The sequence below is a fragment of the Nelumbo lutea genome, chromosome 2 (genome assembly GCF_056320005.1).
Source record: "Nelumbo lutea isolate HS-2025 chromosome 2, American lotus-T2T, whole genome shotgun sequence".
NCBI lineage: Eukaryota > Viridiplantae > Streptophyta > Magnoliopsida > Proteales > Nelumbonaceae > Nelumbo > Nelumbo lutea.
In genome coordinates, this window is record NC_142685.1 from 32,489,366 (window position 1) to 32,515,470 (window position 26,105).

Here is a 26,105-nt window from a genome sequence, read left to right on the forward strand (position 1 = left end):
CAGAATAGTGCTCACCCCTACCATAATCTTTTCCCTAATCAGTTGCTTGAACTAGATTTGTTTCAGAGATGAGCTCAGGCTATTGGAATCTCATTGCCTGCTGCTTCTTGGTCTATTGTTGGAATCTACCATAATCTTTTCCCTATTGAGTCGTCTGAATTGGATTTGATTCAAAGACAAGCTCAGGCTATTGGAATCTCATCACCACCAACTACAATATCTTGTAGCAAATGTCCGGAGAGTGTGCAGACGATTTAACTGTTATGTGCAGTAAATCAGCATTTACACTCTTACTAAATAGAGCATAAGGAAAATTCTCAATTATTACCTTATATTTTGGGCTTAGTGCCACTTTGGTCCATAAATTAAAATATGACAATTCAGTACTCAAATGTTTAAAATGTGCCAACTCAGTACCTGTCGTTAATCAACACGCTAATCAACCATTAAGTGGCTTTTGAAAAGATACAAATGCTCTTCGAGTATCATTTAGTTATCTTTATCAACTATCCAAACGTTGACAAAAAATGAAAAATCCGAAATCTTTGTCTCTTCTATTCAAGAAAGTTGCGGTCATGTCTCACGGAACATTTTGGTGACCCCAACTTTCTTGAATAGAAGAATAAAGGATTTAGGATTGTTCATTTTTATCAATGTTTGGATGGTTGACAAAGAGAATTAGATGATACTGAAGGACATTTACATCTTTTCAAATACTACTTAACAACTAATTAACCAAAGGTATGATGTAGAGCGCAGATACAAATATGAAAAGACATACATAGCCTTATGAAAATATATAGAGCGCAAGTACAAATATGTAGAGCACAAAACCTTATATTTTGTATATTTTATATATATTTGTACACTACATAAATTGAACTGGTGGTATCAGTTTTTTCAATTCTCTAAACTGAAATTGAACCGGTACCACCGATTAACCGGTTTGCCGGCTTTGGTTTTTGATCGGTTCAGTTCTTCGGTTTTTTGGTTTTTTATATTTATAATATATATTATACACATATATGTATAATATTATATAATAAATAATATATAATATATTATAAATATTTAAAAAATATATAATATATTTATAAATAGATCATTATAAATATAATATAAGTATATATTTATATATAATGAATATATATTTATATATAATACATAAAAAATATATGATATTAAAATTATATATAAAATATATATATCGGTCAATTCGATTAACTATCAGTTTTTTTTTTGTAAGTTAACCAAAAATCGAACCCCAAACCGAAATCAAACCGATCAGTTAGATTAACTGCACTTTGCGATTTGATTTTTTAGTTTTTCGGTTTTTTATGGACACCCTACATGTGGGGTTAATAATGGAAGAGTTCAATACCTTAAACCGGGAGAAAGAGTGTGTAGTTGTATACCCTTTTCTCAACAAGAGATTGAAAGCTTACGCTGCCCAGGCAAGGAATTCATATCTGCGCCCAACATGCACATTGCGCATCCATTGGAAACATTTACCGTACTTGTTATGGGGAAGTGTTCCCAATGGAAGGTTTGCATGTGCGGTGGGGCGCCAGTGGGGCGCGCTGTAGGGCGCCAATGTGATATCTTGCGTCATTACCATGTCTGAAAGAAGAAAGATGATTGGCCAGGAAGTACGATGTAGGAAGAGGATGTGGTGGGCCCGTCTATAGCATCGCCAATAAAGCGTAGATACGGGTCCCAAACTCCCCATTAACTCCCTCTTTCTCGTCCATCCATTCGTTCTGTTTCTCGTCCTGCCATTCAGGGGGGGACTTGTGAACTGGAATTTCAGCTTCAGCAGTTCTGCTCATGGCGTGCAGACTTGCAGACTCGGGATTCTATTTCACAGTACTCTTTCTCCATACATATATCTCTGTACATGCTTTGTTTTTCTTTTCTTTTCTTTTCTTTTTTTTTTAATGCTGTTATGTATTTATCACTCTTTTGATTTCAGGGCCCCCACCATGGGAGAGTTCGTAGAAGTAGAATTGCCTCGCAATGTTTTCCTGGTATGTATATGGTTTCAGTTTTAAGGTGCTTTTGTTTCCTTTGTCTCGCTAATTACAACCCAAAAGTTCATTTTGCTTGTTTTAGCAATTAACATGCCTTTTGCATCTTTTTCTCTAATTGGGCTGTTGATTTAGATTCTCTTTCCAAATGGGATTTCAGCTTCTTTTTTTTTGGCTTCTGCTAGAACACTTTATGATAGATATAGAATATCCAGTCGTGGTAAATGGTAGAGAAGTAAAACTGCTTGTTACAAATTGTATTATTCTTTGTTTTTGTGCAATTGAATTAACAGTCAAGTCACTATTTATTGACTTAAATCCCTATGAAGGATCGGATTTGGCTTCCCTCTTGACAGACTCTTAATTATATAACTATATTACCCAAGTAGCAAGAGATTGTGCAAGCCCTTAATACTACAATGCCATTGTATGACAAGTTAGATCCCAACTTGATTTTGTTGTACCCGATATGTAAACTGTTTCTGACCTGCTCTACTTGTTTGTCCATAACAAATTTTCCACTGAGTTGGGTCACCTTTTGTCATTTTTAGCTATATCACGTTTCTATGTTGTATACAAGGATGTATAACTATCCCTAGAAAATTTCTCAAGAAACTTCCGATATTGTATTCATTCCAAATGCTCTCGTTGATTCATGTGGTTATGACATGGCACTGAAAATATTTCCTTTCTTCAAATATGTTAGACATTGACTTATTGGTTACAATGTCCAGTTTTATTGGTCTTCTTTATTCTAAATCTGTGTAGGCTAGCAATTTTCATAATTTCTGAGCTTGTCTTGCTACAGGACACTAAATCAACACCTAGTCCAATTCAATAGGAGTTCTTAAATTTCGTAACTTCACTAATTCAGTATTTTTTTCTCTTTTAATAAGAACATTTTCCACTTGTTTGTGGCTGTGGCATCTTTTTCTAGGTCCCTGCTTTCTTAAAGGCATTTGAACATACTTGCTTGTTGCCCTCTTTGGAAAGAAGACGATCCATATTCATCATTGAATTTCATTATTATTATTATTATTATTTTGTTCTGAGACTTTGATCATTCCTGAGGTGAGGATTGTACCTAAGAAAAAAAATTGATTATGCATTAAAAATTTTTTAGGTGTTTTCCTCAGCCATAAGAGATGGCCAAACTGGGCCTCCTCCCTCTAAAAAGAATTTACAGAGTAGAAGAAAAGAAGGGGGTGAATTACTTTACATAGTTGGATTTTACTTCTACTTCACTGAGGATGAAGAAAATAATTTGTGGTATCTTTAACTAAGATACTTTATTTCAAAGTAGTGTTTAATGCACTGAAATATGTTTTCCATTTTCTCTTGTCCTTGGTTCATATTGAAACCTGAGATTTTCTTCAGCATGTTAAGAGATAGCATATATTTATTATTTTCCTTTGACTATAGCTTATGGGTGTGCTCCTGCCAGCATTTACAGATGCACTAATATGATTTCTAATCATAAACAGGTATATGCCATGTGAAGTGGGGAATCCTTCCTAAAGGAGGAAGGAGACATCAATTTTTATCTCACCACAGAGGCACTAGAATTGTACAGGCTATGGCAGTTCCAGTTCAGCCACCTACAGTAGACAGTGCAGAGCAAAGAAAGCATCTAGCTGAAAGTTATGGCTTTACCCAAATTGGAGAACCACTGCCTGAAAATGTTACATTGAAGGATATCATTGACACCCTTCCTAAGAAGGTATCTTTTCTTAATGGAGTGATAAAAGCGAGACATATTTAGGTTAAGGTTAGGGAAGCCTCATATTCATACTTCTGCTAATTCACCATGCCATACACATGGTGTATTTGTTGAAGAACCAACACATTCTGTTTGCTCAGTTACCCCATCAAGAACTCCAAGTTCCTAAACAAACTGATCAAATGATACTAGCTGATGAATCCACTTTCCTGTATTTTTATTGTATTTCATCTAATATTTATTGAATGATTGGATCATTCAGTTTAGTCTAGGTTAAGCGTGAATAGTGGCTCTTAATTTTCTTGCTAGACTGGAGGTCTGAAGTTCTCCACCAAAATAGTATTTGTTATAGACGCATTATTTTCCCCAGAATTTATGGCATTGTCTGACACAATGAATATTTTTCCAAAAGGTATTTGAGATTGATGATGTGAAGGCTTGGAAGTCAGTTTTAATTTCTGTTACTTCTTACGCATTGGGAATTTTCATGATCTCCAAAGCTCCATGGTATCTGCTCCCTTTGGCTTGGGCTTGGACTGGAACTGCCGTTACTGGAGTAAGTCCCCCCTCATTTGTTTTCTCTGTTGTTTTAGATTCTAAAATGTTATTCCAATTTCTCTTGCTATTTTTCCCCAGGACCTTATTACTTTTTGTTTTGTTAAGTTCTTTGTAATAGGTCATGATTGTGCTCACAAATCATTTTCAAGGAACAAACTAGTGGAGGACATTGTTGGAACATTGGCCTTTTTGCCCCTTATATACCCATATGAGCCATGGCGTTTTAAACATGATAGGCATCATGCAAAAACAAATATGTAAGCATTCTACCACTTCCATTTTGTTATTTATGTTTAAGAACAAATTACTTGTTTTTTTCCTATCAGTAAATCTGTTTGAGGGGATTATGGTGAGCCTGTCCAGACTCCAGAGACAGACTGGACTAGAAGGATGGTTTGATCAAGATGTATACATGTACAACCTCCATTTGAGACCATCTATGACACGTACAATGCTTCTTTATAAGGCCTTGCACATTCCATCCCTCTTGGATAATCTTCTAACCCAAACAGATTAAGGAAAACAGAAGGAAAGAAATGTGATTTATTCAATGGTCCCATCTATGCTGACCTGAAAATAAAAAGAAAAAGGAAAGAGAAAGGAGGAAGAAGGAAAAGAAAGGAAAATGAAGAAGAAAACAGTAGAGAGGAAAAAGAGAAAGGAAGAAAGAGAAGAGTAGTCAAGAGAAGACTAGCTCTCTGTCGACCCATGATAAACTTCTTCTATTCAGTAACAGTTCAAATTTACAACTATGGCCCTAAAATATAAGCTGAAGACAGAATAGAAGAAGCAATAGAAAAAGGACAAAACTACCCCTGCTGACTAACTTTAACACCATTCATCTGATCTTTTGTGTTTGTATTGATGATTGATACAATATGCGATTAATGTTTGGGCAAAGAAAATGTAGATATGCAGGATTGATAGGGACATCCAACTGGGAAAATTTTGGCCAAGAAAACTCTTAAATCTTAGTTCAATTTCCTCAGTCGAAACTAACCATCAGCTTCTTGATAGAGAGTGTTGAATGCTGTGTCATATGAATTTCCATTGAGAGATTATCCCAAACTGTACTACGAATTAATTAATATGGCCAGGTAGGTTTAAAGGGCCATTACCCAATGTTGAAGGCTGGCCTCAATATAGACCTAATCTTTGGCATCTTTTGTCTATAGTGGCCACTCTGACTTGGATCCACTAAAAGACAAAACAATAAGTTGTTCAGTTCAGCTACTTTAATCATCATCAAACAGCTCCTTGACCTTCAAAAGGTCTATGTGAAATTGACTAGTTCAATCTCAAATAACCTAAATAAAAAGCAATGCCTCTAGTTTAAAACCCAAAATAATCCCAACCTCTTTTGCTAGATCACATTGACAAGGTTCTTGTCCTCCCTTTAAAGTATGAGATGTTTCACTTCAAATCTTTTCAATGATCTCTGGCCACTGGTACCATAATGACCACAATGTTAGAATGTTAGAGTGATGTTCGGCTGATAAGAGTTCTTATTAGCCCATTTTTATGTTTAACATATCTTGTAACTGGGCCTGTGTTAATGGGCCTAATCCTGTTTAATGATTTAAGTCATCTGGGTGTCCCATCACTAATCAGGGGGCATCCCAGTAATTTCTTGTACCTTGTACTATATTCATATATAAATAATAGCATGGTCAACTGGCAAGTACAGTTCGACATTCATTGCATTTCAGAGGTTCTCTTCTCTTCTTTGCTACTTCGAGTACAACTCCTAAGATTACATGGTATCAGAGCATTAGCTTCTTCTTGGTTTCAGCCGGCGCACTCTCTTCTCTTGCTGTCTTTTCATCTTCTCTCTTCCTTTTTCTGGGTTGCTGCAGTAAAGACTTAGGGGTGTAAGAGAGTAAAGAAAGTTCAAACCTAGGGTTTCTCTTGGTTGTAGGACTCAAGGGAAGTAAGACCCAGAAGTAGATGTCCTACTAGGTTATTTCCAGCAAGTAGTAGCTATCTGGCTACTAAGAGAGGTTTGTATAGGACAGACCTAGTTGAGGACTGATTTCAATAGTCCTAGCACTAGCCGAAAGGGGGAGAGCCTCTTCTACAGTTGCAGCTTCGGTGCACCAGCAAGACTCTTACAGAACAGTGGTAAAGAGCCCTATTTTCAGGTTGGTTACCAGCCCTACTTCAGCCCTGCACAGCACAGTGGTAAAAACTTACACTGCACAGTTGCAGCCTCGAACTTTTACTTGCTACTGTACCCGAACTGGTTCAGTCCAAGTGAAGTCTATCTAGTGTGCTACCAACACTGTGAACTTTTTTATCAGCACTGTGTGACCACTTCGGCCAGCCCTAAACAGAACCACCTACGACACTATGAACAACTCTAGGACTGAAGTCAGGATGTCCTCACTATCTGGTGAAGTTTCCTCTAGAGATAATAGACCTGTCGCAAGGTCCTCAAACCTGGAAAACCCTAATCTGCACAACTTGCAGATTACAAGTGTGCTGTTGGATGAGTATAACTTCAGAGAGTGGTCCGTCTCGGCAAGGCTGTTCATTACCTCTTGTGATCTCACAGGCTATTTGGATGGAGACAAGAAAAAACCAGAAATTGGCAGTCCTGAATACACCGTGTGGCACAAGGAAAATGCCACAGTCATGTATTGGTTGCTGGCCTCCATGACTCCTCGGGTGGCCAGAACTGTTCATCATTTCCCTACAGTCGCTAAAATTTGGGAGAAAGTATCCAAGACATACGGCCAGAAAAAGAACAATGCTAGAATCTATAGGCTGAACCAAGACATTGCAGCCCTAAGGCAATGAGACATGTCTGTGGCAACATACTTTGCAACACTGGAAGGCCTCTGGGAAGAGCTTGACCATTACTTGATTTTGGATTGGGAAAATGCCAAGGATAAGGAGAGGCATGACAAACAGATTGAGGAGGGCAGAGCTTTCAAGTTTTTGGCGGGCCTAGACCCTGTATATACGGTCACAGATTCTAGGGAGAGATGAATTACCTGAGCTTCACCATGTCTACTACCTGGTGAGGAATGAAGTAAGGAGAAAGGAGATGCAAGTTGACTCCCAGACACAGTCAACAGAACTATCTGGAGAACATTCAGCCCTAGTCTTTACTAAGGGAAATAGATTTTTCAAACAAGAGGTCCCTCAAGTGTACCCATTGTGATGGTGAGAAACACACAAAGGAGAAATGTTGGGTCTTGTACCCTCATCTGAAGCCAGCTGCTCTGAGAAAGGACAAAAGGCAACATAAGGGTCACACAACAAGTGGGAATCTTGCCACTGACAACAGTAGTGACAACTCACAGAGTACTCAAACAGTGTCCTCTTCCACCACAAGGCAGACGGCCGACTCCTCTGGACCAAGTACTTTGAGCTTCACAGCTAGTGAGGTAGAGGTTCTCAACCGAGCATTAACCCATCTGAAGAACAATTCTTTAGCTTCCACCTCTCTTGCCAAATCAGGTACAACCTCTGCATTTAGTGCAACTAGTTCCATTAATTCTACCTCTTGGGTGATTGATTCTGGAGCCACTGACCATATGACACATATGTCCTCCTTATTTTCTTCATATCATTTGTTGTCTGGCCAGGATAATATGAGAGTAGCTGATGGGTTTCTCTCCACCATCTCTGGAAAGGGGGTGGTTGACCTAAGCAAGGATCTCTCTCAAAAATCAGTCCTACATGTTCCTAGTCTTACCTCAAATCTGTTGTCCGTTTCAAAGCTTACAAAAAATTTGAACTGTAGTATAACTTTTTTTCCTTCTCATTGTGTTTTCTAGGACAAATTGACGAGGAGAACGATTGGGAGTGGTCATGAGTATGGGGGCCTCTACTATTTTGATGCAAATATCAGCTCAACCCTACAAGCTTCTGCTACTACTAGTCCGGAAAGTGTGGAGTCAATAGCTAGGTTGCACTTGTGACATGCTAGGTTAGGTCATTTGTCTTTTTCTTCTTTAGCAATGTTGTCTCCCGAATTATGTAAGGGCATTACAAGTCAGAGTTTAATTTGTGATGTGTGTCAAATGTCAAAACAATGTAGATCAATGTATCCAATTTCTAGTAATGAAATTCAAGCCCCTTTTGATTTAGTTCATTCTGATGTTTGGGGTCCTTCACCCATTGTTTCCATTGATGGCTTCTGTTACTTTATCAGTTTTATTGACCATTATTCTCGATGCACTTGGATTTATTTGTTAAAAGGACGTGATGAAGTTCCTTGGATAACTATGATGTTTTGCAAGATGGTTGAAACACAATTTGATAAGAAGATTAAGCGATTCTGTTCAGACAATGCAACCGAATACTTTGAAAGATCCCTGAACTCATTCATGGAAGATGTAGACATGTTACACCAATCATCATGTGCTTACACCCCTCAGCAAAATGGGGTTGCTGAGCGCAAGAACATGCACCTATTGGAGACAGCTCGAACCCTACTTTTCCAGCACAATGTGCCCAATCAATATTGGTCTCAAGCTGTACTCACTGCATCATACCTGATAAATCAGATGCCATCTAAGGTACTGGGTATGAAGACTCCTTTCTCTGTTTTGTGTCCCACTCTTCTAGAATTTCCTCTTTCCCCACGGGTTTTTGGCTGTACATGCTTCATACATGTGAAGGATCCAAAGAAAACCAAGTTGAATCCCAAGGCTACAAAGGGAATTTTTTTGGGGTACTCTCCTACACAAAAGGGGTATAAGTGTTATGATCCTGTCTCCAAGAAGAAATATGTCACCAGAGATGTAGCCTTTTTTGAGTCTCAACCCTATTTCCAGTCTTCTCAGAATCCTCTTCAGGGGGAGACTAGTGGGTTGGAAGAGGATTCTCATTCTCCCTTCTTATTTGTTCCCCTTTCATCACCTTCCACTATTCCTAGCTGTGACATTCCAGATCAACCTAATGAGACTCCCACTGTGCTAGTTACTTCTCCAGATTCAGCTGATGCTTCTGAAGGTTTCAGTAAGCAAGAGAAAGAGATACTTACATACAGTAAAAGGAAGAAGGGCCCTCAACCTCATGATTGCAACCAGTTGAACTCAGATCAATCAGTCTCTGTAATCCAAGGTAATTCTGACTCAATTCTGATTTGGATCTTCCTATTGCTCTCCGTAAGTCTGTTCTTTCTTGTACCACTCGGCATCCCATAGCTGATTATGTTTTTTACTCACACATAACCCCTGCCTATCATTCCTTTGTGTTTGTTCTTTCCTCTGTATGTATTCCTTCCAGGTACTCAGAGGCGACATCTGATCCAAGGTGGAAAGAAGCCATGAATGAAGAGATGAAAGCCCTAATGAAAGCAAGAACGTGGGAATTGGTAGACCTGCTAGAGGGGAAAGGCACTGTTGGGTGCTAGTGGGTATTCACAGTAAGGCACAGGGAAGATGGGTCAATTGAGAGGTACAAGGCCAGACTTGTGGCAAAGGGATTTACACAAAATGAAGGAATTGACTACAAGGAAACCTTTGCCCCAGTAGCAAAGCTCAACACAATCAGGGTTCTACTGTCACTAGCAGCAAAATTCTCTTGGGAACTTCATCAGTTGGATGTGAAGAATGCCTTCCTAAATGGTGATCTTCATGAAGAGGTATTCATGGAACCCCCACCTGGATATGATGTTGGAAAGAAGGTGTGTAAACTAAGGAAAGCATTATATGGTTTGAAACAGTCTCCCCGGGCATGGTTTGAGAGACTTTGTATGGCCATGAAGAAAGTGGGGTATACTCAGAGCAGTGTAGATCAAACATTGTTTACAAGAAGACAAGATGACAAACTTACAAAACTCATTGTTTATGTGGATGATATGGTGATTACTGGAAATGATGTGAAAGAGATGAAGAGACTGAAGGAGTTCTTAGCTTTAGAATTTGAGATCAAAGACCTGGGAAATCTGAGATATTTTCTTGGGATTGAAGTTGCTAGATCAAGAGAAAGAATCTACACGTCAACGAAAATATGTGCTAGATCTCCTAGAGGAAACAGGCATGATGGGGTGCAGGCCAACAGACACTCCAATAGAACCGAACCATGGATTACAAGAATCAATAGGTGAGGAATACTGTGATAAAGAAAGGTACCAAAAATTGGTAGGAAAATTGATATACTTATCCCTTACTTGGCTAGACATTGCCTATGCAGTGCATGTTGTCAGTCAATTCATGCACTCACCAAAGACCCCTCATATGAGAGCAGTGGAAAGAATTCTCAGATACTTAAGACTTGCCCAGGGAAAGGAATTCTATTCAGGAAAAACAACAGACTTGAAATTGAAGCCTACACTGATGCTGATTGGGCTGGGTCTGTTGGAGACAGAAAATCAACCTCAGGTTACTGTACATTCTTGGGAGGAAACCTAGTCACATGGCACAGTAAGAAGCAGAATGTTGTGGCTAGATCAAGTGCAGAAGCAGAATACCGAGCTATGGCACACGGGGTTGCTAACCTCTTATGGCTCATTCTTCTTAATGAGTTTGGTATCAAGACTGAGGGTCCTCTCAGGTTGTATTGTGATAATAAAGCTGCTATCAACATTGCCAACAATCCCGTGCAGCATGATAGGACAAAACATATTGAAATTGATCGACACTTTGTCAGAGAGAGAACTATTTCAGGAAAACTCTGTGTGCCTTATACTCCATCAGAGATGCAGATTGCAGATGTATTAACTAAAGGGCTGGAAACAACAAAGTTCAGGGACATGCTTGGCAAGCTAAGCATGGTTGATATCCATGCGTAGCTTGAGGGGGAGTGTTAGAATGTTAGAGTGATGTTCGACTGATAAGAGTTCTTATTAGCCCATTCTTATGTTTAACATATCTTGTAACTGGGCCTGTGTTAATGGGCCTAATCCTGTTTAATGATTTAAGTCATCTGGGTGTCCCATCACTAATCAGGGGCATCCCATTAATTTCTTGTACCTTGTACTATATTCATATATAAATAATAGCATGATCGACTAGCAAGTACAGTTCGACATTCACTGCATTTCAGAGGTTCTCTTCTCTTCTTTGCTACTTCGAGTACAGATCCTAAGATTACACACAACATTGAGTGCTTCCATGGGCTATATAAGTTCTCAACTTAGTATTGAGGTTGTAATTTTCCCTTCTGATCAGCAACAAGGTCAAAAGCATTTGTTATCAATTGTGAAAAGATGAAGTTACACTCCTCCCCATTGACCAGGAGTTTAGACCTTGATACAAGGAATTTAATCCCTGCTCCACCTGTGGCCAGTCTATCTACAATGGAATTTTCTAATTTTAGGAACAATTTGAATGAGCTATACATCCTGGTAGTCAAAACCTTACTTGTTTGTAGAATGTCAATGGTGCTATTGGACATCAGTGAATCAGTACACCCATTCCATGACATTAAGAAATCTGCTTCAGCCTACACTTTCTCTGTTCTCAAACAGTTATCAACTCTGACTCCCTTTGGGATTACAAAATATCTGAATTTCCCTCGTCGATGGACACCAAAACATCACCATGGTCTCTTCACCGTAATCCCTCTAGATACCTCTCCCACCCTTCACTGAGGATTATGCCCCTGCTTGTGGTGCTTTTCCTTTGAGTTTGTTTGAAAATTCAATAATAGCTTGATATTTTACCTTGGATGAGAGAGAGAGAGAATTTTCAGGAAAAACTAGTTGTAGACTTAACCCTCCAATGACAGAACTACTAAAATATCCCGAATTACTGAACAGTTTATTAAAATGCTCTTTTCCACTAGTTTTTCTGCATTACTATATCTTGTGTTAATAAAGTAGGAAGTCTAATATTAGACTACCATTGATGATTGTCTTATGGTGCTTGCTTTTTTAGATTTTTCCCTACACTTGTAGCCTTTTGAGCAAGTATCTTTTTATATATGCCAGAGAATTATTAGAGGAAGTCCAAACCCAGAAAACACATTCAAATGGCACACAAAAATGAAGTAAAACAAAGATGAGAAATCAGAGCACACACAGATTTGCGTGGTTCAGCTTATAGCCTATGCCCACGGGTGAAGGAGGAGCAGAAATCCACTATATAAAACAGCAATGGAGATTATAGTGTTGAGCAAACCCTCTCTTTCAGAAACCCTAAACCCCAATACAGCCTGGACTCTCAAAAACTTGACTTCTTTTCAAAGCCAAAGATATATAAAGAGAAGACCCCAAACAACATAACATAAAATTCAAGACACAAACATAACATATATCATAAATGCTCCAGAAGCCTACATAAGGTTCAAATTTTGTTTATGTATCAGCCAATACGATTGTCAGCAATACACTTATTTTAAGGTATTATTAAAAACTGTTTGTTTTATATATTAAATAATGTTATTCCCCTCCCCTGTGAAATTTTGAAACTAAAAAGAATATATAAGCACAATGTTCAAAATCCCGATACACCCCTTTCCACTGTATTGGGGTGTATCAAAATTTTGAACCTTGATCCTATGTTTTACTATCTCTATTCTCCTGAAGTATTTGTTTAGTTTCACCTAGTCTAAACAAAAATTGGGCAACAAGGATGGCACAGTTGGCTTCTATTTGTTCCAAAGAAGCATTTAGCCACTATTCCACTTCCATAGGCTGAGAATATTTCCTTTCTTCTATTGCATATTTTTGTTTCTGTATCAATAGTTTGTAAATACTAATTTAGCAGTACATGTATTTTCCATGCTATAATTTTATATGGGAGTGGCAAGTGAGTTTAGTAGTCAGGTCATTTAGTGAGCTTTCTTAAACAACCAAGTAACCTTTCATGTGACAAACTAGTTTGGAGTTCAAAGGGAGTCTTCAAGTTCCTCTCCCCATTCTCAGTTCATGAAAAACATTTAGGCCTAATACACCTTGTGTGCAAAATAAGCCCACTTTTGTAGGTATGTTTTATATTAAAAAATTAAAATTTTGGAAGGATAATATTAATTGTTAAAACCACAATATAATATGGGCTATATGATAGATATGAACTATGGGATTGAACATGTGGATAATCCAAGGGATTCCCTATTTGATGGACAGTCTAGATCTGTCACAAGATCCTTCAATGTTCCAAAAATGTATGGGTTTGCCATTTGCATAGGGAAGAACATCCCTATTTGACCGAACTATAGGACCTTTTTCCAGTTTATACAACTATATTAATTTAAATATTTGAGGCGGTTTTCATTTTGTCTCACATTTCCAAAATGGAAAATCACCATTAACCTGCCAACCAATTTCTATAGACACAGACCTTTAAGCTACCTGCAGTTTGGTTTCTAGTCAAACTTGTTGGTGCTGTATCTTTTGTTTCTGGCCAAAAAATTGTCAATTGTGGAATGATATTAGTTCATAAAATGCATTCTGGTTTGTCTTTTAAATTTGATATTTTCCAGTTATGGATCAAGTTTAGTTGGGACTCTTTTTTGCTTATCATTAAATATACTAATTTCTGGTTGACCCTTTTGAGAGTATATAATATTTGGCTGTTATATAGGATACAGACTGCCACAGTTCTTTACATGTTTCAAGATTCATAATTTTTCATTTATTTTCCACATTATTCCTTATTATTCTTTTGTACTCATGATGTTTTTCATTTCTTTTCATCTTGGTCTTGAATTTTTTTTTTTTTAATTTTTGTATTCTGTTCAGGTTGTCTGAGGATACAGCCTGGCACCCTGTTTGGAGAGAAGAGTTTGATTCATCACCAGCTTTGCGCAAGGCAATCATATTTGGATATGGACCATTCAGGCCTTGGATGTCTATAGCTCACTGGTATAGTAGTTATTTTCAGACAGTATTAGTTGAATGAGTTAATGCAACAACCACATTTAATGTTCTGCCTTCTTGTCAAAGGTTTAAAAACTATTTTGGAAGTGCAAATATTTCGTTTTTTTGGTAATTGAAGTGCTAATGTTTCAATATGATACTCCTGTCTCTTAACATTAATAAGCATCCAAATAGGTTGATCTGGCACTTCGATTTGAGAAAGTTCAGACCAAGTGAAGTTAAAAGGGTGAAGATAAGCTTGGCTTGTGTCTTTGCATTTATTACAATTGGATGGCCCTTGATAATCTATAAGACGGGGGTGATGGGATGGATCAAGTTCTGGTTGATGCCATGGTTAGGGTATCATTTCTGGGTATTGCTTCTTGATCCCTTTATTTTCACAGTTCTTTGAATTATTTTGATGTTAAGGAAATATAGGTTCTTGTCTTAAAGTAGGAGATAGGAAACTCCCACCAATTATACCCCTTCATTTGGTGTATTGGCCTTTGAAGCTGTGATCCACCTTACAAGGTGCCCCACCTATATTCTGTAACTTTGATCAGTCAATGGTTGTCACTTTCTTCTCCTTAAACCATTGATTAAAAAAAATTCTACCTTAACTTCTACTGGGCCACCAGAAAAAAATATATATATATATATATGACAATTTCAGAAAAAGGTCTTTTCAGAAACTCCTACCAGTTATATCACTTTATTTGGTGTATGACCTTTGAGGTTATGATCCACCATTCAATGTATCCAACTTGTATTTTGTGACTTTAATTAGTCGATTATTATGACAATCTTCTTCTGGGCCTCAAGAAAAATATGATGAAAAAGGCCTATTCATGGCTGTAATCACATGCCGAGTGGATTCTGACTAGTAGATTTCCTAGTTAGAAGTTGGAACCCATCAAATGATAGGTTCCATTCAGTTTGTCTCTGCCAGACTGCCACTTGTATGGAATTCCCATTAGTAACATAATACAGAGATCTTAGTTTCCTATTCAGAAAGATTATCTTATCCTATTAATATTTTAATGTCTGAAATGATGTATATGATGATCTTAGCACATGTTACATCTGCAGATGAGTACTTTCACAATGGTCCATCATACAGCTCCCCACATACCATTTAAATCTTCTGATGAGTGGAATGCTGCTCAATCTCAGCTTAACGGGACAGTTCATTGCAACTATCCTCACTGGTAATGGGCCATTTGCCCTTTTCTTTCTCTTCTTCTTGTTAACTTTTTCCCTTTTTCTCCCCACCCCCAACCCACACATACACAATTTCTTCTCTTTTTTGTGTGATGAGATGAGAGCGTGTTGTACTAGCTGAAATAAGGAAATGTTCATATTATTTTCAAACTTTGCAGCACAACAAAGCTACAATATATGCTGGTATTAAGCAATCATAAAATGAAATAGCTGAGGGAATAAAAGGAAAAGGAGGAAAAAAGAGAAAATAACTTGAGCGATGTTCAATTAAAAAATATATTATCTTTTCCCATTTTCATACTTCTAAATATTTTCATCATCTTTAGTTTTACGTTATTGCTTATCTAGAAATGAGGATAACGGAAAACCCCCGTTGCTGGACAGGATTGAGATACTCTGCCATGATATTAATGTGCACATCCCCCACCATGTATCTCCAAGGATACCAAGCTACAACTTGCGTGCAGCTCACCGATCTATACAGGAGAACTGGGGCAAGGTAAATATGGACTAGTTTCTCATAGTTATTACATTTTGACTTCAATTTTCTTTTTGTAAATCCTTTGCTAAATGGAGACTGAGTTTTTAACCACACCCCCCCTCTTTTGCATTTGGTATTCTGCACCACCAACAGTATTTGAATGAAGCAACATGGAATTGGCGGTTAATGAAGACGATAATGACAATGTGCCATGTATATAGTAAGGAGGAAAATTATGTTGCATTTGATGAAATTTCTCCTGAGGAGTCTCAACCGATTACATTCCTCAGAAAAGTGATGCCTAATTATGCCTAACCTTATTGCATGCCTCATGGGGTTCATTATTTTTTCTTCCTTTTTATTACCAATTTGTTTTCAGTCAAATTACTTGTTTCCTCTCATATTTGAACAATTGTTCTATTTTGGAAATAAAAATAATTAGGTAGAACGTAGCTATAATCATCCTGAAAATACATTGCTTGCCTCTGGTGGTTAAGACGAGTACGTACCCATCATGTAAGCAGGCCAACTGCCATCAACTAGTCTGTAATCTGTCTGTGTCCAACAACCAGTTTTTTTCCATTTCTTTGTGATGCAACCAAGATGGATAAAAGGACAAGGACTCACTCAATTGATGGACTAAAGTGCAATTTCAGGTCTCATTTGCAGCGATCAGATTCAGTTCTCTGTTCCATTTAGATTATTGAGGTTTTGCATATAGCGGAGAAAATTGGATATATAAAATACTGAGCTATCAAAAGGGAAAAATTCATGGCAATTTTTATAATAGCATCTCATGCAACTTTTGAGGCGTAGGTGCTGCTAAATTCCATTCATCATTCATGGTTTTCCTTCATTCATACGCTAAGCTGGTCTCTTGGACCATGATGGGACCCGGGCTTTTGCCCACTTTTTCCGGTTAACATGGTGATGCACTGGGCCTTATCATGGTTCTATGGACCGGCTTAGACTGCTCTTTCCTTTCCCCCTTTGCCCTTTCCTAGGGGGTTGTAGTGTTGTACATTCTTGGTCTTGTCGGTTATTTTTCTCTTTTCTTTTGTTTTTTTCGTGGGACCCACTGAGATACATTTTTCCTTCTAGAGGCGACTGAATCAGAGTTTCATTGACTTGGGTATTTGTAATTTTTTAATGAGAAATATCCTGTTCAATTATTCTTTTGGAATTTTTATTTCTCTATTTCCTTTTTCTTTCTGGGTGGGGAGGTGGGTGGTCTGGATGGGTTTGGTATTCCACGAACATTCACTATTGTTGGTTCAAATGGGCTCATGAAATGGTAAAGAAGTTTCCAGATAGGGCCCACTGGGAAAATTGATTAGGTAATCAAGCTCAACTGAAGCAAAACTTCCGCAAACTTATTCAGAGCAACTACTTTCATTGTTCCACTCAACGAGCCAGCTTGGCCTTGTAACTGCTCCCATGAGAAGAATTTTTGTGCAACATTCTTTTCCCCAGCAAAGCTGTTGCGTAATCTTACTCAGACCGGTTTTCAGAAGAGCAAAAGCTACAGACTACAGTAGAGACTAGAGAGAACCAACTTTGAAAAAAGAAAACTGGAAAAGTGGGGAGAGAGAGAGAGAGATCTGAAAATGAAGGATGGTCTCAATAAATTCAAACTATGCCTATGGTAGCTAAAACGATCAATTTCATTCTTTACCCAAATAAAAATCAATTCCATTCCTTTCAACAATTATGAACAATCTCTGTGCAAACTCAAGAATCTAAATTCCCCTGTAGTATGTCAAAATTTTGCACAATCTAAGTTCTATAATCTATGAGAAAAATAGAAAACACCCATATGTCAAACGCTTTCATGGAAGAAGGGAGCCGGCGCTGGCGCCTTGTACTGAATCAAAGGATCGGTGGGGGTGGAGTCTCCCATATATCAAACACATTCTCCTCACTGTGAAGAGCAAAAAGCCGATCACCTCCAATTGAGAAATCACAGATGGAACCCCCAAAGCTACATTGGAGCCTAGAGGTCAACACCCAGTCCGGCCCACAAAAGACAGAGACACAATCATTCATGGAGGAGAAGAGTTGGCCGCCGTGCAATGCCAACTTCGGATAGCACGGCTCGTCGGGCATCTTCCCCTTCATCAGCCTGCTCCTTGAGCTCCACCTCACGCTCCCTGCTGTGCTTCTTAGATCCATGAAACCCAAGTCCTCATACTCATTTACCACACAGATGGAGCTAGTCTCCTCCATTGCAATGGCATCACGGACCCGCTTCTCATCCACTGTTACAGGAGCCCCAATGTCTGACCAGGACCAGACTATCCTCCTGTCTCTGAAATCCAACAGGCTGATGTAACAGTTGTCCTTTCTAGGAAACAAGGTTGCAACCAGCAAGCAGTTAGTCCCTTGAAGCCATTGAAGCTTGTCTGCATCACCAATGGACCAACCCGGAGGTTCATAAAAGAAATCTATCTGTTTCCCTGTGATTTGGTCCCATACACCAATTCCATACTCGTTGCTCCTGCCTTTGCAACTAGCAAGAATCTTGTAGTCTGCAGTAAAGCTCAAGGCTCCAGCCGTGAAACTCTTGACCTGATTCTCATGGCTCACCTGAAACTTGTACCTCAGCTCGCCTGTGGATGAGCTGAACAGGCCCATTCCACCATCTCCTCTGCCTAACCTCTCGCAGGCACTGACCACTATGTTCTCTGAGTCGATCCACCCAACATCGTTGACTCTCTGATAATCGAGATTAATTGGCTGGTGTTCTTCAAGCATCCAGTCGTAGACGTGCACCATGCTGCCGTGGGCAACACAACAGCCACCATCAGGACCTGCCCGGATTGCCGTACCGTCGCCCGGCGCTCGACCCATTATAGACCCTGCCAGCCTCAGCCGGTTTCCATCAAATTGGCCCCATTTAGCAGTTCGAACATGGTCGAGCAGGCCATAGTAGAGAGCTTCTCGGTATAGTAGCTTCTCAGGTATATTGGCAGGAATGTGGAGCTCCCCAGTTCGGAGAAGATCGAGAAGGACGGCGAAGCACGAAGGATTTCGATCGATGAAGTACTCACCGGCCTCGCCAGGTTGCAGGTTCCAATTCTCATCAAACATTGCTCCAAATAGAGAGTTCCGGCCGGCGTTTGCCAGAGTGGTCGCCGTAGTCTCGAAGATCCTACCTCCAACATTAAACCTCACCCTGTCTCTCTGAATTCCCATGGTTTACAGAAAATTTGAGAGACCCAACTGGGTTCCGGCCGCTAATAAAAAGAAGCTAAATCAATGATGTGATCACAAAAAACAGAATTACAGAGAATACAGAGATGTTTATAGAAGGAACTGATAATCAGCCAAAAGGGGGGGGGGGGGGGGGGGGAAGGGTGGGATTCTCTGGCATAACAAAATCTAATAATAAAACTCTATGAACTAGGAAAGAAACGTTGGAAGCTTGAAATTGAACAAGAACCCCAAATTAGGAAAACAAATTCAATAGCGTCTAGAAGGATTGGAAAGTAATCCCGGAAGGATAGATAGTAGTAATGGAATTAAGCAACAGGAATCGCAACCGATTTTCATGAGAAATACAGAAAAAGAGATGTGAAATTTTCACGTATTGATTGGAACTTGGAAGTCTATGAAACGAATCGTACAGACAACGGAGCAGCACAAGACATCGATGAAATTGCGAGAAATTCATACCGAAGTCGAAGGACTACGATCTGGGTTTTATAGAGGGAATAATTTTGGAGATGGGTTTTCATTCTCGAAGGATTTGGTATAGTGGATAGGAAAATTGGAGCGGGTGGGATTTCAAAGTTGACTCCTTTTGATTTCTCTGTCCCCGGTCTCTCTGCTTTTCCGTTTATATTTTATACATTTATTCCTCCGACTCTGGACAAGTTTTAAAAACCATTTATTTATTCAAGGGCTACGAAGTCAGCCCTTCTTAACTCCAAACGAAAGGACTTTCTCTCTTTCTTCTTTGTTTTTTTGGATTTCATTATCAAATGGCACAGGAATAGATATCAATCATCCTAGCCATCCATCCAATCTCCTTCTTGATTTTCGATTTCTAGGTGGGTCGTCCACATCTCTTGCAGTGAAGGATGACTTGATCAATGACTTGCCCAACACCTCTCCAGTGTCCAAGTCATATCTGTATATGGCTGACTGTGTCTGTCTTGGATGCTTCAGTTCATCTCTACACTTCAGCAGTTCAACTGAGAATTGCCTTTTCTTGCCACTTGCTGGCCTGGTGTATGAGACTGAAGATGATGTGGCAAGCATGTAAAGGTCTTGTGTACAAGTTGATATAGGAAATGAAGAGAGTTGTGAATCTCTTTGGTACACAACTGTTTCAGACCTGCCAGACCCTTCAATTATAATATGATATATATACTATGTAAATGGAATTGATATCTCTGTTTTCTCTTGGGACTCTGATTATCTGTCTTGAGATTTGTATTATATTATAATGTAATCAATGTTATATTATCTCTTGTCATGCGTTAGTTTTATTGATTCAGAAATTAGATATTGTTGGAATCTTCTCTAAAAGTTGGCTCATCCAGTTAAAAAAAATAATTGCTATGTTTTCATTCATTCATTTATTCATCGTCATTATCATCATAAAAGATTGTTCTTAATAGAAACAACAATTGAGTCACTTGATGCACTAACAAAGCATCAGTCTCAACCAAAATATAGGGTCCGTTTGGTTTGCATTTGGAATTGGAATCGATATAGTCTATAACCATAGTCTATTTAGTTTAGACAAGAATCGAAATGGGAATTGGAATTAGTAGGAATGAGATTTCATTCCCAAAAGAGGAACATGAAATGACCATTTCCTCAAATGTGGGAATACCATTCCAACAGAAATGGGAATGAGATTTTGATTCTGTCCAACCAAATAGTTGGAATTGGAATAGCCCATTCCAATTCCGATTCCGAACCCCTAATTTCTACAAATGAAACAAGGCCATAATGTGTTGAGAGATATAAGCCCTGAAGTAAAGTAAAATAAAACCCAAAACCAAAATGAACCAGAATTTTTATTCTACTCATTTGTACTCTCTCTCATGAAATTACATTGCAAACAAACAGAGCCTTGGTGCATTATTTCTTGTTCTCTTAGGCCTAGGGTCCTTCCTTATTTCAATGTCATGCTATCCCTTTGCTTATCATTCCAACTCTATTGAATGCATGTATACATATAAATACATTAATTAATAAAAAGAAAAAAAGTGAAAATGAAAATGAAAATATAATAATCTATTATTATATTCTAGGGCTTTTGTTAAGCCATAAAATATTGAAGATAAAGCTTACAAAAAGAATTTCAAAACAAATAAAATGATTTATTACTGTTAATTGCTTATGTTACCATTGTTTTATATTGCAAAAACATGGAAGTACATATCCAAACACACACGCAAGGAAGTTTTTTTCGCTTTATGCAATTAATGTAATCTAAGATACTTGATTAGACATGTAACAACGTAAAGCATTTAATTTAATGGGTTTTTAAGTGTGAGAGAAAGAAAGTGGAGACTGAGGTGACACAAAAGAAATTAGCTAAATGGTCAGGGTTTAAGTTGGAAGGAAAAGTTTGAGTAGCTGTGTTTGGTAAGAATTCAGATGTATAATTGAAATAAATTTGCATTCTGAGTTAGGCTATGCTTAGGAATGCTTAAAAATAAGTGTTTATTTGGGAAATAAGCCTGAAATAAGGCTTATTTTTAAGTCCAAATTTCCAGTTTTTTAAGTGCTTCTACAATAAGCACTTATTCAATGTTTTTTTTTTTCAAAATTATCCATAGTTGAAATTTAAAATTCCACTTATAAAATTATGCCTAATTGAATTTTATAAAAGTACTTTTATAAAAGTACTTTCACAAAAGTGCTTTTATAAAAGTGCTTTCATAAAAATACTTTCGTAAAAGTGCTTTTGTATTATGAAAACACTTCTATGAAAGCACTTTCACAAATTTAATAAAAGCACTTTCATAAGGGTATTTTTTGAAAATTTGAAAGAAAATGAAAGAAAAAATAGTCACAAATGCTTATTTTTAAGTGCTTATTGAAGAAAAAGACTACCAAACGTGCCAAATGCAAATAAGTGCTTATTGGAGTAAGCACTTATTTTTAACTTAAGCACTCCCAAACATGGCCTTAATTTTGATGGCACTTGGTAATAATGTATTTTTATTGGAATTGAAAATAATGTTTTTTTTTTCTTTAACTGCTTTTGCTTTGGGTAAAATACAAAAAACCTCCCCTGAAGTTTTTGACAATCATAAAAACTTCCCTTATATTTTCATTTTAACAAATACCTCCACTGAACTTTTGAGAAGCTCTACAAAAACCTCCCTTCCGTCACCTTCCTATACGGAAACGTTAGACAGATGCACCATTTTTTCTCTAAATGCCCACTCCACTCTTTTATAAATTATTTTACAAACAAAATTATTGAAATAACCTTGTTTTAATTTGACAAAAACATCATTTAATGGTCATCTTCTAACATTTTTGTCGAGTTAAAACAGGGGTATTTCAATAATTCTGTATGTAAAATAAATTATAAAAGGGTAGAATGGGTATCTAGAAAAAAACTAGTGCATCAGTCTAACGTTTTTCGTTTGGGAAGGTGATGGAATGGAGATTTTTGTCGAGTTTCTCAAAAGTTCAGGGGAGGTATTTGTTAAAATGAAACTATAGGAGAGATTTTTATGATTGTTAGAAACTTCAGGGGAGGTTTTTGTATTTTGTCTTTTTTGCTTTTTTAATGAAAGCGAAGTTTGCCTCCAAAAAAAATGGAAGCAAACTTTGCATGTTAAGTTATGTAAATAGATTGATTCAGCCTTTGATTCGTGTTTGTACTCTTACAACAAAACAAGACAATGTAAATTTGTGAGTACAAAACCAAACCATGTTTGAACAAATTTACATGAGTGAAATTGTAGCTTTCATGTAAGGTAATAATAGATATGTCACAATAAAGGCCCCGTTTGCTTTTCGGTAAGTTAGTTACCTAGGTAAATGAACTTAGTTGGGTAAGTGTTTCCTGGGAAACATTTATCCAGGTAAATGCATTTACCCATGTTCTTTTATTTTTCAAGTAAATAAGATAATGACCATTCTAGCCATAAAAATTCCATGATCAAAAGGAGCATTTTTGTCCCATCCAAATGTTGGCAACTTTCCCAATATGGGAAAGTTAATTTACCCACCTAGAAGATGGGTATCATGTAAGTGATGCCCAGGGAAATAAACTTTCCCTGATCCCCACATAAATCAGAAAAAATAGAACATGAGTTTTTTTTGTCAATAGAATTGTAAATCCCATTGACCAACTTTCCCCCCTCTCAAAATCCCAAAAATGAACGCCCCCTAATGGGTTTCATATTGGGAATGTCTCCATACAATATACCTAACTTTTTTGTCCTCAACATGGATGAAGACCTTGATTGAATGGCATTCCTTTTTCTATCTACCTGATTTTTCAATATATTGGAGAACGCAAAAATTAAGCACTTAATAATACAAGGTATGCCCCATTACCACATGGCTTACACCCAAAAATTAATTTCATGCTTCAAGCTAATTGTCCAATTTTCAAATATTTGTTCTATGTTAAATCAAAATTTTAACCAATCACATTAAATATGCTGCATGATTTATTTACTTTTCATTGATTTACACTTTACACTATACAAGGTGTATTTTCATATTTCACAAGGTGTACTTACCATTGAAGACTATTACATCAAAGATATCATTGTGATGTATCACTGGTTCATTCACATTTGAGTTATATGCAACAATTTGCATAGAATATACCATAGATATAGATGTTGACTTCATTCTAATGCTGAAAAATTATTAAGAAACAAAAATTGAATCAACAAACAACAAGGTAAATGCTCTAGACACAAGTACTAAGAAACTCTTGATTTGGTGTGTCATAGCCTTTTCATGTTTGCAAATTAAAATCATTGTCAATTATGGGTTTAATATTGGGTGATTGTTTTATTATTTTACAAAGTATGTTATATGATTAACTTTCCTTCATTTTATATGCAACCAAATGCACCGATAAAAGAAGGAAAATGAGAGAAGGACCTCCTATAGAAAGGGATGTATACTCATTATCTCATGGCCATCACTTGAATAGACTATGTGGAATTAGGAGAACGTTAGGGTTTTTGAATGGGGTTACAATGTTTTAAAAACTGACTTAGAGATCAAACCGTTTTTTGCCTCCAAGTAACAGGTCATTGGTTCAACCGTCCAGGTTGAATAGGTTAGACTGTGCCACGTAAACACTCTATATATTTAAGTATATACATAGTTATAAAACACACATATAATATCTTATGAATAAATAATGTATAATTATATTCTACATGTAATATATATATATATCTATATATTGTTTTATATTTAATTTATATTTTTCATTCAGCTCTTAATTTTTTATTTGTAAAGAAATATTAAAAGTTGCAATTTGAGGCCCAAAACAAGTTTTTTTTTTTCACGAAATTAGCAGGCAAGGTGTCTTTGGGATGCATAAATTACCCAAAATAATAAAATCAGCCCATTCAAATATCGAAGCACAAAGTTATGTCTTTTGAAAGTTTTCATACACATTTAGTATGCAATCCATGACCTCGTCACTAAATCAAATAAGTCAACAGTTTTGATAAATTCCTAGGTTTTATTAGAACTAGACCCAAAATCATGACCAGATAACAATTTAAATAGCTCAACCAGCCGAATCAATAATGAATTGAAAACATTTTGGGACTGGGGCTCTGTAAGGAGTCATTGCTCGGTGCAATGGTAATATCTCCTAACAAGTTTTTTTTTTTGTTATATTTCTAATGGTAAATTACAAATATCCCCCTTGTACGATGACCATGAGACAAAGACCCCCTTCCTTAGCCTTCCATTCAAATCCATCGTTTTAATACTTTTTAATCCCCATATTACCCTTGTAATAACTATTGGGAGAAAAATATTGTTCATCTTCCCCGACCTCATGATACACGAACAGCAGCGGCGGACTTCGGGAGTCTTCCCCTTTCTCTCCTCTCCTTTCTTCTTCACAATTTCCTTTGTTTTTCGTTCCTTGCAGGTGAATGATCTGAACCAGGTGGATAACGTTGTTGTGAGTATCGACTGTGTCATCTCTCACGATGACGCTTCTTCGGTGGCTGCCACTTCTGAAGAGGAGTTGTATGGAATGACAGCGAAGTTGTTGGTGAAAAGACGGAGTTGACCGATGGCATCTGCACCATTCCTCCAGCAGAGGCGTGCTAGAGTTGAGAATCCAAAGGAAGAGGAGGAGAGTAGAAGATAAAAAGTTTTTCTTCAGATATGAAGAAACATATAAGAACGAAACTCAGTGTGGCATAGACCTCATCTTAGCTTTGTTTTGTAAATTTTCGTGATCGACAAGTAGCGGTGAAAGATGAAATGTTGTGGAGGTTTCTTTAAATTTCTTTTGTTCTCTGGTTGCCGGTGAAGCTTCAGCCTTCAGGTGTGAAGCCTCCTGAAGCCTCCTTCTGTGTGTGTATGTGTGCGTGGGGTTGAAAGCAAAAAAGACAAAAAAGAACAACAATCAGAGGAAGAGGTGAAGGAGGTCTTCACTTTAATAGTTGGAGTCTTCTGTTTTTTTTTCCCCTTAGAGCTATACCTTTCGATAAAGTAGAAACCTGCCGAATCCGACATGGACATGAACATGGACGACTGCCTTCGACCTTCAAACGTGTGAAGTCGAAAGAGATTTAGACGAAATGACAGGTCTTGGTCGCAAGGTGGATGCTTTCAGGGGGTTCTGTAAGGATTGTGTTCTACAAGGATTCATCGGCTTCGTACTGAGATTGCTTTACTACCGACGATCTCTCTTATAATTAGATCATGGTTGTTTTAGACTTTAGATGTTGCAGTGAGATTCAATTACACCGGAAAACATTCAGTAAGGAACACCAAGTGGTGAAAAAACTGCATACAGGGCTTTGGAAATTTCTTTTCTTTAAGCTGGAACTTTGCAACCTGACTTAACTTCTTTGTTGGGTCTCCCTTGAAAGATTCGACGAAGCCTTCTTTGAATAGGACATTCTGCTCTCCTAAGGAGGTGGCATGTTTCCTTCCACTCTTTTAGTAGAGATTTTTCACCAAAGCTATCATTTTACTTCTTCATCGGAGATACTTCTTTTGGGTGTTATTTTCTTATTGGAATTGAAAGGTAAGAGAGGACGGTGAGGGAGGGGAAAAGAAGAGAACAGAGACAAACAAAAAAAAGAAAATAAAAAAGTTTAATAGGATATTTTGGCAATTTAAGGCATTCCATCATCTGAC

General features: G+C 37.6%; 2 protein-coding genes across 2 annotated transcripts; one reads left to right on the forward strand and one right to left on the reverse strand.

Moving 5' to 3' along the window:
- Nucleotides 1–1,399: 1,399 nt before the first annotated feature.
- Nucleotides 1,400–16,235, forward strand: LOC148869678 (omega-6 fatty acid desaturase, chloroplastic-like). The gene is made up of 10 exons (XM_088974074.1): nucleotides 1,400–1,866; nucleotides 1,973–2,027; nucleotides 3,512–3,747; nucleotides 4,160–4,303; nucleotides 4,411–4,562; nucleotides 13,946–14,068; nucleotides 14,258–14,435; nucleotides 15,152–15,270; nucleotides 15,668–15,782; nucleotides 15,918–16,235. Exons 1-10 carry the CDS (start codon nucleotides 1,828–1,830, stop codon nucleotides 16,077–16,079), a joined length of 1,323 nt encoding a protein of 440 aa, XP_088830200.1. The 5' UTR covers nucleotides 1,400–1,827; the 3' UTR covers nucleotides 16,080–16,235.
- Nucleotides 16,236–17,407: 1,172 nt separating this feature from the next.
- Nucleotides 17,408–19,856, reverse strand: LOC148869679 (BTB/POZ domain-containing protein At2g24240-like). Its single transcript, XM_088968840.1, has one exon. It carries the CDS (start codon nucleotides 18,957–18,959, stop codon nucleotides 17,634–17,636), a length of 1,326 nt encoding a protein of 441 aa, XP_088824966.1. The 5' UTR covers nucleotides 18,960–19,856; the 3' UTR covers nucleotides 17,408–17,633.
- Nucleotides 19,857–26,105: the final 6,249 nt, after the last annotated feature.

Coding starts and splice junctions, on each gene's coding strand:
- LOC148869678 (XM_088974074.1), top strand. CDS start 1,828: ATGGCGTGCAGACTTGCAGACTCGGGATTCTATTTCACA. Junction 3,748..4,159: donor TTGACACCCTTCCTAAGAAG/GTATCTTTTCTT, acceptor TTTTTCCAAAAG/GTATTTGAGATTGATGATGT. Junction 15,271..15,667: donor CATTGCAACTATCCTCACTG/GTAATGGGCCAT, acceptor GTTGCTGGACAG/GATTGAGATACTCTGCCATG.
- LOC148869679 (XM_088968840.1), bottom strand. CDS start 18,959: ATGGGAATTCAGAGAGACAGGGTGAGGTTTAATGTTGGAGGTAGGATC.